The following is a 13,101-nucleotide window of genomic DNA, read 5'->3' on the forward strand; positions in this document are numbered from 1 at the left end:
CTGATACCTTATTTTGTTACATTTCCTTTCCCCCTTTGGTCAGGAAAACATTGTTGATTCGATAATGCCAGGGCCAAGCTCATCCCAGGGAATCGTATCCCATGTTGCCAGGGAAACTTTCAATCCTAGATGTCATGTCCCAAGTTGGGGTGGGGGAAGGGTAATGATTTTCCTTTCAGAGTTGGGCTTAGAGAGAGAGAGATCACATCTGGGCAACAAAAGAGGTTTTCTGAAAGTAACTCTTAGGCATAACTATAGGTAGGCATAGCTTCTTCACTACAGAAATAAGTTTCATAAGAGCAGGCCTCAAGATCAAGTACTTCAGAGAATTTGGGCAGTGAATAAAGTAGTATTTGCAAAGTCCCCTTGGGGGAATGGGGAGAAAGGGGGAAATATTCAGCTTCCCCATTTGGAGAATTTCTGATATTCTTGCAAGCAGTGGGGAAAACCAAATCAATAGGCAAAGTCCTTGATCTTGGGGCTTGCCTCTATGAAACTTATTCCTGCAAAGGATAGGCTAAGCCTACTTAAAATTAGGCCAAAGGGTCACCCCCAGAGAACCTCTTATTGCTCAGATGTGGCCTGTCTCTCTAAGCCAATTAGGCAGGTGAACTCACTGCCCTTCCTCCTACATGAAACATGACTCCCAGGGGTGTAAATCTCCCTGGCAATGTGGGACAGAAATCCCAGGATGAGATGGGACCTGACATCAAGTGATTGAGAAAGCCTTCTTGACCAAAAGGGGGAAGAGAGAAATGAAACAAAATTTCAGTGGCTAGAAGATTTCAAACAGAGTTGAGACGTTATCCTGGAGATTATTGTTATGCATTATATAGATATCCTTTTTAGTTTATGGTGTACTGGAGTGGCTGGAGAGAAGAAACTGTTGAACTGTGTTCTAGTAACCTTGATTCTTGAATATTATTGTATAAAGATATAACTTTACAATGTAACTGTGTGATTGTGAAACCTTGTGTCTGATGCTCCTTTTATCCAGGGTATGAGCAAATGAGTTTAAAAAGTATGGGTAAAAGTAAATAAATAATAGAGGGGACAAAGGATAAAATAAGTTGGGTAGATGTAAAGACTAGTGGTCAGTGAGAGGGAGGGTTAAGGGGTATGGTATGTATGAGTTTTTCCTCCTTTTATATTCCTGGAGTGATACAGATGTTCTAAAAAGTTATAATGGTGGTGAATATACAACTATGTGATGATGTTTTGAGCCATTGATTGTACACCATGAATGGAATGTATGTGTACGAAGATTTCTCAATTGAAAAAAATAATGGAAATCCTCTAGCTTTGGGGAACTCCAATCTATTGTGCTTTTTCCGGTGGCTGCTAAGCTTGGTTTTCATAGGACTGCAGTTGTGAAGCTGTTTGGTTTCAAGACTTTCATAGAACTGGGAAGAGGACAGTGGGATTAGAGCAAGTTAATATGCCACAAAGTTCATTGCTCTTGTCAAGATTCAGCCATTTTCCTTGAATATACACTCCTCTGATTTTTCAAGATGTTGGTTTATTTCCAGAGTTCTGAAAAAGTTGATTTTGACCAATTTTGCGTGTTCTCATTGCTTTTAGTGAAAACAGATTTTCAGAGTTCCTTACTTCACCAGAGGTGTCCTTCAGTCACAAAAGTTTTTTTTTTTCCTACTCAAGGTTCCATATATTTATGGTGTTCAATTAAGCTATCTACATAATTATATTAGGAAATGCACTAGTCAAAATATAAATTTTGTACCAAATAAACTGGGAAATGAGGTAGCCCTAAGAAATTATGAAAAACTTCCAACGTTTTTCTGGTGATCTAGAAGGCTATATGTATATGCATGGCTGTACATATCCCTAGGAAAGACCTGAAAAGGTACTACTATCTCAACCTTTGCACAAGGGAAAAAGTGAAGGCCTAAGGCAGAGTGGTAAACAGCTGGCTGGAGTACTAAATATATGCCCCACCAGACAAAAAGGGCCTCTTGGCAAATGCTGGGAGAATTATTAACATTTAAGGCTCTCGCCAAGCATTCATTGACCACTAAGCTAACCAGTCAGTGACTTCAGTGGCCACATACATAGTCTGTAAAGAACACAGACTTGACAGAATTAGTCCAGCAAAGCCACTAAGCAAATAAACAGCAGCAAGAACAAACCCTGGGGGTGAGGAGTATTTAATTTCCAGAGTTGCTACATTAAATTATTTAAAATGTCCAGTTTTCAATGAAAAATGGAAAGAAACAGTAAAATATAGACCATTAAGGAAGAAAATAGTCAATTGACTATGTCCCTGAGGAGACCAGATGTTGGACATACTAGACAAACACTTAAAATCAGCTATTATAAATATGTTCAAATATAAAGGAAGCCATGTCTAAAGAATTAAAGGAAAGCATGAGAATGATGTCTAACTGAATAGACAATATCAATAAAGACATAAAAATTGTGCTTAAAAATCTAAATAGAATTCTGGAGCTGGAAAGTATAATAACTCAATGAAAAATTCACTAGATGGGCTCAACAGCAGATATGACTTAGCAGAAGAAAAAAAAACAGCTTGAAGACAGGCCAATTGAGATTATCCAGTCTGAGGAACAAAAAGAAAAATAAAGACCAATTTTAACCATGAATATAAATGACATAGAAAATTATAAAATATTGCTAAAATAAATCAAGGGAGACTTAAATGAGTGGAAAGACATTCTGCATTCATTGATTGGAAGATTAAATATCGTTAAGATGTCAATTCTCTCCAAAAAGATTTACAGATTCAATATAATCCCATCAAAATTCCAACAGCCTACTTTCCAGAAATGGAAATGCCAATGACCCAGTTTATCTGGAAAGGTAAGGAATCCTAAGAAGCCAAAAACATCTAAGAAGCAAAAACCCAAGTATGCATATATATAGATGAATGGACTCAAACTGAGAGTTCAGAAATAGAGTTTCACATCTAGGGCCAATTGATTTTAACAAGGTTGGCAAATCCAGTAAATTGGGAAATAATAGTCCCTTCAACAAATGGTACTAAGAAAACTGGATATACATACGCAAAACGTGCACAGCCATGCATATACATATAGCCTTCTAGATCACCAGAAAAACGTTGGAAGTTTTTCATAATCTCTTACGGCTACCTCATTTCCCAGTTTTCCCTTTTAAATTTTTTGGTTAGCCTCTTGTTGGCCTCAACTGGTGCTGCTTGATCAGGTAATTGCTATGTTAAACAAGTAATGCTGACAGTTTTTGACAAATGCCTTAGATATAGAGCTATTTGTACAGACTGAGTTCAGAGGCAGGCCAAATGAAAACCAACCCAAAGAATCGAGCTTTTCAGTGAGCTTCCCAACAGTTCAAATAATGAAAATCCTCTAGCTTTGGGGAGCTCCAATCTATTGTGTTTTCTCCCGTGGCTGCTAAGCTTGGTTTTCATAGGACTGCAGTTGTGAAGCTGTTTGGTTTCAAGACTTTCATAGAACTGGGAAGAGGACAGTGGGATTAGAGCAAGTTAATATGCCACAAAGTTCATTGCTCTTGCCAAGATTCAGCCATTTTCCTTGAATATACACTCCCTCTGATTTTTCAAAATGTTGGTTAATTTCCAGAGTTCCGAAAAAGTTGATTTTGACCAATTTTGCGTGTTCTCATTGCTTTTAGTGAAAACAGATTTTCAGAGTTCCTTACTTCACCAGAGGTGTCCTTCAGTCACAAAAATTTTTTTTTTCCTACTCAAGGTTCCATATATTTATGGTGTTCAATTAAGCTATCTACATAATTATATTAGGAAATGCACTAGTCAAAATATAAATTTTGTACCAAATAAACAGTTTTTGCTTTAGTCTCACATATAAGTTGAAATTTTAAAATATTAATTGCCATCTATTTTTAGCACCCTGCAGTAATGACATTCCTTTGTTCTTCCTCATGCAAAAACATTTTTATCATTCACAAAAGTTTTTAAAGCTTAAGCCAAACGACTAGAATTGTTGAATTATAGGATATGTAGATTTTAAATTTTACTAAAAGTGTCAAAGTTGCTTTCCATAATTATATGTGAAAATGTATATGAATATATGTGAAAGTATAGGAATACCATTTCCCTTCATATTTTTTCCAACACTTGTTGTTTTCAGACTTTGATTTTGCCACGTATTTGCATTTCACCGATTATTAATGATATAGAACATCTTTTTACATAAAGATTGGATTTTCCGATTTGCTCTTCTATAAATTGGCTATTTATATCTTTTACCTATTTTTTATTACAAGTATATTTTAGATAAACTAAATATATGAAAATGTCTATATTTTTGGCCCCTTCTCAGATTTTCTTTTTTTTCACCTGGGCAGGAACCAGGAATAGAACCCGGGTCTCCGGCACAACAGGCCAGAACTCTGCCTGCTGAGCCACTGTGGCCCACCCTTAAGTTTGTTTTTTACAGGATATTTTTTAAAAAGTTATAATCATGACTCTCATGTAAATGTAAAATGACAAAGAGTTTGATCAAATGTTCTGTTTATCTAATTAATGAGGGAATTTGTAAAATGTAAAAACCAGTTCAAAGGAAAATCTGAAGAAGTAGCCCATATATAGACTCTCAGAATGCTGAAAGGAATTTGCTAATAGTTCCAAAGGGGTCAATAGCCACAGGACAGTAATCAGTTACATCTCTACTGGACAAAGTACATTTGCATTCTATATACAAGAATAATTTGTTTGTACAAGGTATTATCAATATTCTACAAGTTAGAGTTATAAAATATCTCAAAGACAATGAAAGGCAATGGTCCCTCTATAAATCAGATAATCACAGAAGGGTCTGTGACTATACCCAACATTCCCTTGTAAAGACATTTCGGTAATATTTTGTCTATTTCAAAGTCTTTTACAACTTTTCCTCACATGTGGTATTTATTTCTGTAGAAAGACTATCCCATGTTATTCAGGAATGGAACTCTGAAACTTGGAGGGGAGAGAGAACCTGTTCCCCGGCCCAAAAAATGGCCTATTGCCAACATCCTGGCACCAGGAGCTAATAATATTCCTGATGCATTCATTGTTGGTGGTCCCTATGAGGAAGAAGAAGGAGAACTTAATCGCCCAGAGGTAAGAGAGAATCATGCAGATTATTATGATAAACTCAGGGCACTGACAGATGATAAAATATTTTGTGAGTCATCCTTCAGAATAAAACAGTTGTATGTCAAAATAAAACAATTATCCACGTCTTCCTGATGAAAATGTCTCCGACTTCTTAATGAATTTACTTTTGAATAGGTACTATAATAACAGTTCAAAATAAACAGTGAAGAGATGTAGCAAAAATCTCCCTCCTCCATCTTTCTTCCTCCTGATTCCTTCCCAGCTCATTTCCTAACAGTCACCTTTGTTGTTAGTTTCTCATGTTTCCTTTCAGAAACATTTTTTTTGCTTGTTAAGTATTATTTTTAATACATAAAAATTCTCTATAATTAACATGCCCAGCAATGATTAAATAAATCATTCTAAATCCTTAGACTGGAATATAATATGTAGTCATTAAGAATGATGACTATGACAAATGCTTAATATTAGGGGGAAAGCAAAAACAGTATAATATTAAGTGTACTGCAGGATCTAAAACTGTAAGAGTGATATAATTTTTTTAGCTTTTTTATTGTATAGTATAATATATATACAAAGCAAAGAAATAAAAAAGCAGTTTTCAAAACACTCTTCAACAAATCATTACAGGACAGATCCCAGAGTTTGTCATGGGCTACCATGCAATCCTCTCAGATTTTTCCTTCTAGCTACTCAGAATATAGGAGACTAGAAGGCTTAAATATATTTTTTATCACCACAATCAACTTTTCCTTCTTCTTTTTGTAAAAATAACATATGTACAAAAAAAAACAAATTTCAAAGCACAGCACCACAAGTAGTTGTAGAATATATTTCAGACTTTGACATAGGTTACAATTCCACAATTTTAGGTTTTTACTTCTAGCTGCTCTAAGATACTGGAGACTAAGAGAGATACCAATTTAATGATTCAGCAATCATATTCATTTGTTAAATCCTAGCTTCTCTGTATAATTCCACCAATACCTTAGATCTTTCCGTCCCTCTCTTTAGGGGTGCAAACAGCTATGGCTGTTCTAACTTTCTCATTTTGGAAGGGACTGTCAATAATATGGGGCGGGGAGATGAAACTAGCTCATGTTCTGAAGAGGCTGGGCCCTCTAGGTTTCAGGACTTATCTGGTCCAGGGACCCATCTGGAAGTTGTAGGTTTCTGGAAGGTTACTTAGTGCATGGAAGCCTTGTGGAATCTTATATATTGCCCTAGGTGTTTTTTTGTTTGTTTGTTTTTTTATTTTTTTTAATTTTTTAAAAAAATTTTTATTAATTAAAAAAAAATTACAAGAAAGAAACACAAACATTCCCAACACATACACTCAGCAATTCACAATATCATCACATAGTTGCATATTCATCATCATGATCATTTCTCAGAACATTTGCATCGATTCAGAAAAAGAAATAAAAAGACAACAGAAAAATAAAACAAAAACAGAAAAAACAATCTTACATACCATACCCCTTACCCCTCCCTTTCATTGATCACTAGCATTTCAAACTAAATTTATTTTAACCCTAGGTGTTCTTTAGGATTGTCTGGAATGGTCCTGGTTGAAATTTGGCAGGTTATGATAGGTAGCAATGTCTAACTGAAACTTGTGTAAGAGCAACCTCCAGAGTAGCCTTTTGACTCTATTTGAACTCTGTCTGCCACTGATTCTTAATTAGTTACACTTTTTCCCCCTTTTGATCAGCATAGAATTGTTGATCCCATGGTGCTAGAGCAGGATTCATCCCTGGGAGTCGTCTCCCACGTCACCAGGGAGACTTTCACCCCTGGATGTCGTGCCCCACATAGGGGGGAGGGCAATGATTTCACTTGCAGAGTTGGGCTTAGGGAGAGTGAGGCCACATCTGAGCAACAAAAGAGGTCCTCCAGAAGTAACTCTTAGGCATACCTATCGGTAGGTTAAGCTTCTCTGCTACTTACATAAATTTCACAAGAGTAAGTCTCAGGGCATGGCCTATTGATTTGGGTATCCCTAACGCTTGACACAGTATCATGGGATTTCCTGATGGTAGAGTTTAATAGTTCCATATTTTTTTCTCCCATCCCTCAAGGGACTTTGCCAATACTTTTTGATTATCAGATATATTTTTATGAATATAAAAGCATATATACCAGTGCCTGCCCATGCAAAAAATAATAATAACAATAAATAAAAAGCACATATTTATAGTCAAAAGAAAACCCAGAAACAAGCATTTAGAAAAGGAAAGAAAATTTTTCCTTTCAAAGAGCTCAAGGGAGTCAGACTTCAGAAAGACTGGCTCACCAAATGAAAAGCAAAAGTACTTAAAGGAAAATAACACAAAATTACCAGGGTTACCAAGTTTTCATTAGTTTGTTGATGATGAAAAACTTTTTTGTTTGATTTTCAGATTCACAAAGATCATGAATATCTTCAGACACGAGTAGTAAAAGTCAGGGATAAAATTGTTTTTCTTTAGGGAATCTAGATTTACAGGAAATGTAAATTATTTATGGAACTAGAACTTGTCAGGATGACCTGTTATTTTTGCTTTATCTCAGGGTATAAAGTGTTTGTTTCTTTTTGACTGTGCAGTATAAAGTGGTTAATCATATTGGAAGCAGGGAAAAATGTCAATTTTTGCTTCACGTACACACACTCATACTTATTTACACTTACATATTCTTTCCTCATAATTTTAAAAATTCAAATCATAGCACACTTTTTTCATTTTAGAGGTTTTTTCACATTACTGATTAAAGAATTTTCTCATTCTTTTTCTTTTTTTCATCTGTTCTTACTACATGGCATGTCCTTGTGTGGACATACTTTACTTAACCATTCTAATCTTGTGGACATTTAAGTTGTTAAACTTACTCTTTTATAAAAATATTTTATTACAATACATTTGTCAAGGGGATAGAAATTGGTGTAAACAGATTTGCAGATGTTTTTTGTGAAATAGCTGACAAGCGTTAGTGGAAACATTCAATAAGTTTGTAAAATGAGGATAATTGTTTTATTATCATTGAAAATGATTATTTTCAATATATGACTCTAAATATTTCAAGTAATAGAGATAACGCCAACAATATTTGAAAAACACCATGAAGTATCTTTTCCCATCATTGTGATTAGTGAAAACTCATCTGTTTTCACTTTTATATTTTATTTGATTTGAGTTTTAATTTCCCAGCTGCTAAAGCAAATACCTTGCATTGGGTTGGCTTAACAACTGTTATTTATTGGCTCATGGTTTCAGAGGCTAGAAGGATAGCTTCCTCCCAGGGTCAGTATCTTCTGGCTTGCTGGCAATTTGGGGGGTTCCTTGGCTGATCCATTACATGACAATGCACATGGTGGATTCTTCTTTCTCTTCTAGGTTCCACTGACTGACTTCCAGCTTCTTACTGTTTCCTATGGCTTCTCTCTCTGTGTCTAATGTCCTTTGCGTATAAGGATTTCAGCCATATTGAATTAAGGCCCACCCTCATTCAGTTTGGACACACCTTAACTAATAACATCTTCAAAGGTCCTATTTACAAATGGGTTCACATCTACAGGGCCAGGGGCTGTGACCTGAACATGCCTTTTGTGGGGGACATGATTCAACCCCCAATACCTTGCAGAGTTTAGATCAGTAGTTTTCAACTCTGGCTGCACATTAGAATTACCTGGAAAGATTTTAAAACAATGGCAACGGCCAGCCTCCACCCCATATCGATCACAAAAAATTTACTTTTAAAATAGTACTAATGGTCACATATTGATTTTTTTTAAAGTATTTTTTTTTAAGCTCCTAGATTATACTAATATGCATCCAGGACTGAAAATCACTGATCAAGGTTATATAAGTGAATGTTTTACACTTAGTATTCAATTGTTGTAAGGATTAATAAGTATTGTATCTTAAAATAATTTATTAATAGTAAAATACCATAAAATTAAGGTGGAATCTGTAGATTCAGCAGGAGTAGCAGTAATAAAAATATTGTGATCAAACCCATTAAGAGATTGCCCTACAGATTGAGCAGGATGACACTGTGGTACAGAGAAAGAACAGTTTCTATCTATTTTGCAGGACAGGGAATTTAGGAACCAAGCAGAGTGCATGAAAAAAAGGATTATTTGGGACTTGGAAAGTCGCTGCTATCTTGATCCTCATGCAGTCATCAGGTATGAAGAGGAGGGGAATATGTCCTGCCAACAATAACTGTAGGTGTGTTACATTTTTTATTGTGCTAACACACCCACATAACATACAATTTGCCATTTTAACCATTTTTAAGAGTACAATTCAGTGGCATTAATTGCTTTTACAATGACATACTACCATTACCACCTTCCATTACTAAAACTTTTTCATCGTCCAGAACAGAAATTCTTTACGCTTTAAGAAGTAACTGCTAAGTTCCCCCTTCTCCCAGCCCCTGGTAACCTCTGTTCATTTTGTTTCTGTGAATTTGTTTATTCTCAACATTTCATACCATATGTGGAATCATACAATATGTGTCCTTTTATAGTCTGGCTTATTTCATTTAATATAGTGTTTTTAAAGTTCATCCATGTTGTAGCATTTATCAGAACCTCATTTTTTATGTCTGAATAGTATTCCACTATATGAATATACTACATTTTGTTTATCCATTTTTCTGTTGATGGACACTTGGGTTGTTTCCAGCTTTTGGCTATCATATATAATGCTGCTATGAACACTGATGTACAGATATTTGTTTGAATCCCTGCTTTAAATTCTTTGAGATATATCTAGAATTTATATTGAGCAATATATATTGAGCAGTTCCTCAAGTTTAACTTCTTGAGGAACTGCTAAACTTTTAATTTCTATAGCAATTGCTCTGTTTTACATTCCCAACAGTAATGCATGAGTGTTCCAATTTCTTCACATCCTTGCTGCCTTAGTTTGGACATTTTCTTGGCACTGGAACTGTAAACTTGTAACTTATTAAATCCCTTTCTAAAAGCCATTCCATTTCATTCAGCAGCATTACAAACAAAGATTTTGGTACCAAAGAAATGAGGTGCTGCTGTGGTTTGCAAATACCAAACATGTTGGAATGGCTTTTTAAATGGATAAGGGGAAGATTCTGGAAGAGTTGTGAAGAGCTTGATAGAGAATGCCTAGAATTCTTTGAAGAGACTATTGGTAGAAATGTAGACTCTAAGGATACCTCTGATAAGGCTTTAGACAGAAATGATGGGCATGTCATTGCAAGCTTGAAGGAAAACATTCTCTGAGGATGGAAAGCAGAATTTGAGAGTGATGAACTTGGATATTTAGCAGAATAAATTTCCAAACTAAATGTGGAAAATTCAGTCTGGCTGCTCCTTGCAGCTTGTAGTAAAATATGAGCAGAAAGAGATAAGTTGAGAATTGAACTTTTGGGTACAAAGAAAACAGAAATTGATGGTCTGGAAAATTCTAGGCCTCTAGAAAATGAGACCCCAATGAATAGCGGATTTAACCAAACAAGGAGCCGTTCAGCCATTTCAGAAAAAGCCAGGATTGGAAATGGAGTTATCCTGAAAGGATTTGTGGAAAGTCCTTTTGTCTGATGGTTATGATCCCTGCATACTACATAGGAAACTAACAAGAATGTTGTGAGATCTGTATAAATGGAATCACTGCCAGTCTGGACATAAAGGGACAGAAAAGGGACAAATTGAAGAAAAAATGACTTCAGAGACAGAACCATGGAAGCTAAGGTCTGAAGCCAAGAAACCCTGTGTCAGGAGAGACGGCCCTCCCATGTACTTGGAGAGGATAAGTTGGTCCCAAAGGCAGAGGGTGGGCCTTCCACCTCAATGCTCAGGAAGATTTTTGCCACCCCAGGTCTCAGAGAGGGCGGAACACATACTGGGGATTGGGGGGAGCTTGGTTCTGGAGGGGCTGAACACGTGCCTGGAGATGGCAGAGATCTGGGTGCTGCCCTGAAGCTTTGAGAGGGTGGAGCTGGAAGAAAGGTTCCCCAGTGTGGCCCAGTCTTGCAGCCCTTACCCCAACATATGGAAAGAACAAGGCCAGTACAGGTCTTTGAAAAGGGTGGGAATGCCACTTTCTAAAGCCCTGAGTATGACTGGCAATCAGACTTTGAAATGTAGTGGAGTTGCCCTGAAGGCTTCAGAACTGTTTTTGTCTGGTGACCCATTTACATTTCTGTTTCTACCTATGGCATGGAAACATGTATCCTATGACTGTTCCTCCTTTGTATATTGGTAGCAGATAACTTGTTCTGAGTTTATCCACAGTCAGGGTAGAATTTTTGCCATAGAATAGACCATGCCTGTAGCTGACTTTGATGAGATGTTGTTCTAGTTTGCTAGCTGCCAGAATGCAACATACCAGAAACGGAATGGCTTTTAACAATGGGAATTTAATAAGTTGCTAGTTTATAGTTCTAAGGCCGAGAAAATATTCCAATTAAAACAAGTCTATAGAAATGTCCAATTTAAGGCATCCGGGGAAAGATACCGTAGTTCAAGAAGGCCGACAACGTTCAACGTTTCTCTCTCAGCTATAAGGGCACGTGGCAAACATGGCGGCATCTGCTGGCTTTCTCGTGGCTCTACCAAAAAGAGACTCTATCCAAAATGTCTCCTCTTTTAAAGGATTCCAGCAAGCACCTCCACCTTCAGTGGGTGGAGACACACCTCCATGGAAATTATCTAATCAAAGGCTACCACCCACAATTGGGTGGGTCACATCTTGCTCCCACCCAGCAATATTGAATGATGATCAAAGGACATGGCTTTTCTGGGGTCCACCATAGATTCAGACCACAAATTCTCTCAGTGATTTTTTGTCTGAGAAGGTTTTAATTTCTCCCTCATTTTTGAAGGACAATTTTGCTGGATATAGAATTCTTGGTTGGCAGTTTTTCTCTTTTAGTAATTTAAATATATCATCCTACTGTCTTCTTGTCTTCATGATTTCTGCTGAGAAATCTATGCATAGTCTTATTGGGCTTCCCTTGTATGTGATGGATTGCTTTTCTCTTGCTGCTTTCAAGATTCTCTCTTTCTCTTTGACCTCTGACATTCTGATTAGTAAATATCTTGGGAGTACATCTATTTGGATCTGTTCTCTTTGGGGTATGCTGCACTTCATGGATCTGTAATTTTAGGTCTTTCATAAGAGTTGGGAAATTTTCATTGATAATTTCCTCCATTAATTTTTCTCCTCCTTTTCCCTTCACTTCTCCTTCTGGGACACCCACAACACGTATATTTGTGCTCTTCATATTGTCCTTCAATTCCCTGAGTCCCTGCTCATATTTTTCCACTTTTTTCCCTATAGTTTTTGTTTCTTGTCGGATTTCAGATGTTCCATCCATGAGTGCACTAATCCTATCTTCTGTCTCTTGAAATCTGCCATTGTAGGTTTCCATTGTTTTTTTCATCTCTTCTACCGTGCCTTTCTTTCCCATAATTCGGTGATTTATTTTTTCAGACTTCCAATTTCTTCTTTTTGTTCATTCCTTACCTTCTTTATATCCTCCCTCAGTTCATTGATTTGGTTTTTTTTGGAGAATTACATTTATTTAATCTTTTTTTTTATTAATTAACGGAAAAAAAGAAATTAACCCAACATTTAGAAATCATACCATTCTACATATGCAGTCAGTAATTCTTAACATCATCACACAGATGCATGATCATCATTTCTTAGTACATTTGCATCGGTTTAGAAGAACTAGCAACACAACAGAAAAAGATATAGAATGTTAATATAGAGAAAAGAAATAAAAGTAATAATAATAGTAAAAAAAAAACCTTATAGCTCAGATGTAGCTTCATTCAGTATTTTAACATGATTACTTTACAATTAGGTATTATTGTGCTGTCCATTTTTGAGCTTTTGTATCTAGTCCTGTTGCACAGTCTGTATCCCTTCAACTCCAATTACCCATTATCTTACCCTGTTTCTAACTCCTGCTGGACTCTGTTACCAATGACATATTCCAAGTTTATTCTCGAATGTCCGTTCACATCA

At 36.3% G+C, this 13,101-nt stretch overlaps 1 protein-coding gene and 1 long non-coding RNA gene across 7 annotated transcripts in view; one reads left to right on the forward strand and one right to left on the reverse strand.

Moving 5' to 3' along the window:
* CFAP70 (cilia and flagella associated protein 70) overlaps positions 1-13,101 on the forward strand; it is a 124,531-nt gene that overhangs the window by 13,923 nt on the left and 97,507 nt on the right. For all 6 annotated transcript variants that reach the window (XM_077124924.1, XM_077124926.1, XM_077124928.1 and 3 more), the window contains exons 7-8: positions 4,916-5,098; positions 9,169-9,263. In XM_077124924.1, coding sequence (XP_076981039.1) covers positions 4,916-5,098; positions 9,169-9,263 — 278 coding nt within the window. The remainder of the gene's footprint in view (positions 1-4,915; positions 5,099-9,168; positions 9,264-13,101) is intronic.
* Positions 1-13,101, reverse strand: part of LOC143653735 (uncharacterized) — an 82,339-nt gene that overhangs the window by 5,264 nt on the left and 63,974 nt on the right. The window lies entirely within an intron of this gene.

Source organism: Tamandua tetradactyla, chromosome 13 (genome assembly GCF_023851605.1).
Source record: "Tamandua tetradactyla isolate mTamTet1 chromosome 13, mTamTet1.pri, whole genome shotgun sequence".
Taxonomy (NCBI): domain Eukaryota; kingdom Metazoa; phylum Chordata; class Mammalia; order Pilosa; family Myrmecophagidae; genus Tamandua; species Tamandua tetradactyla.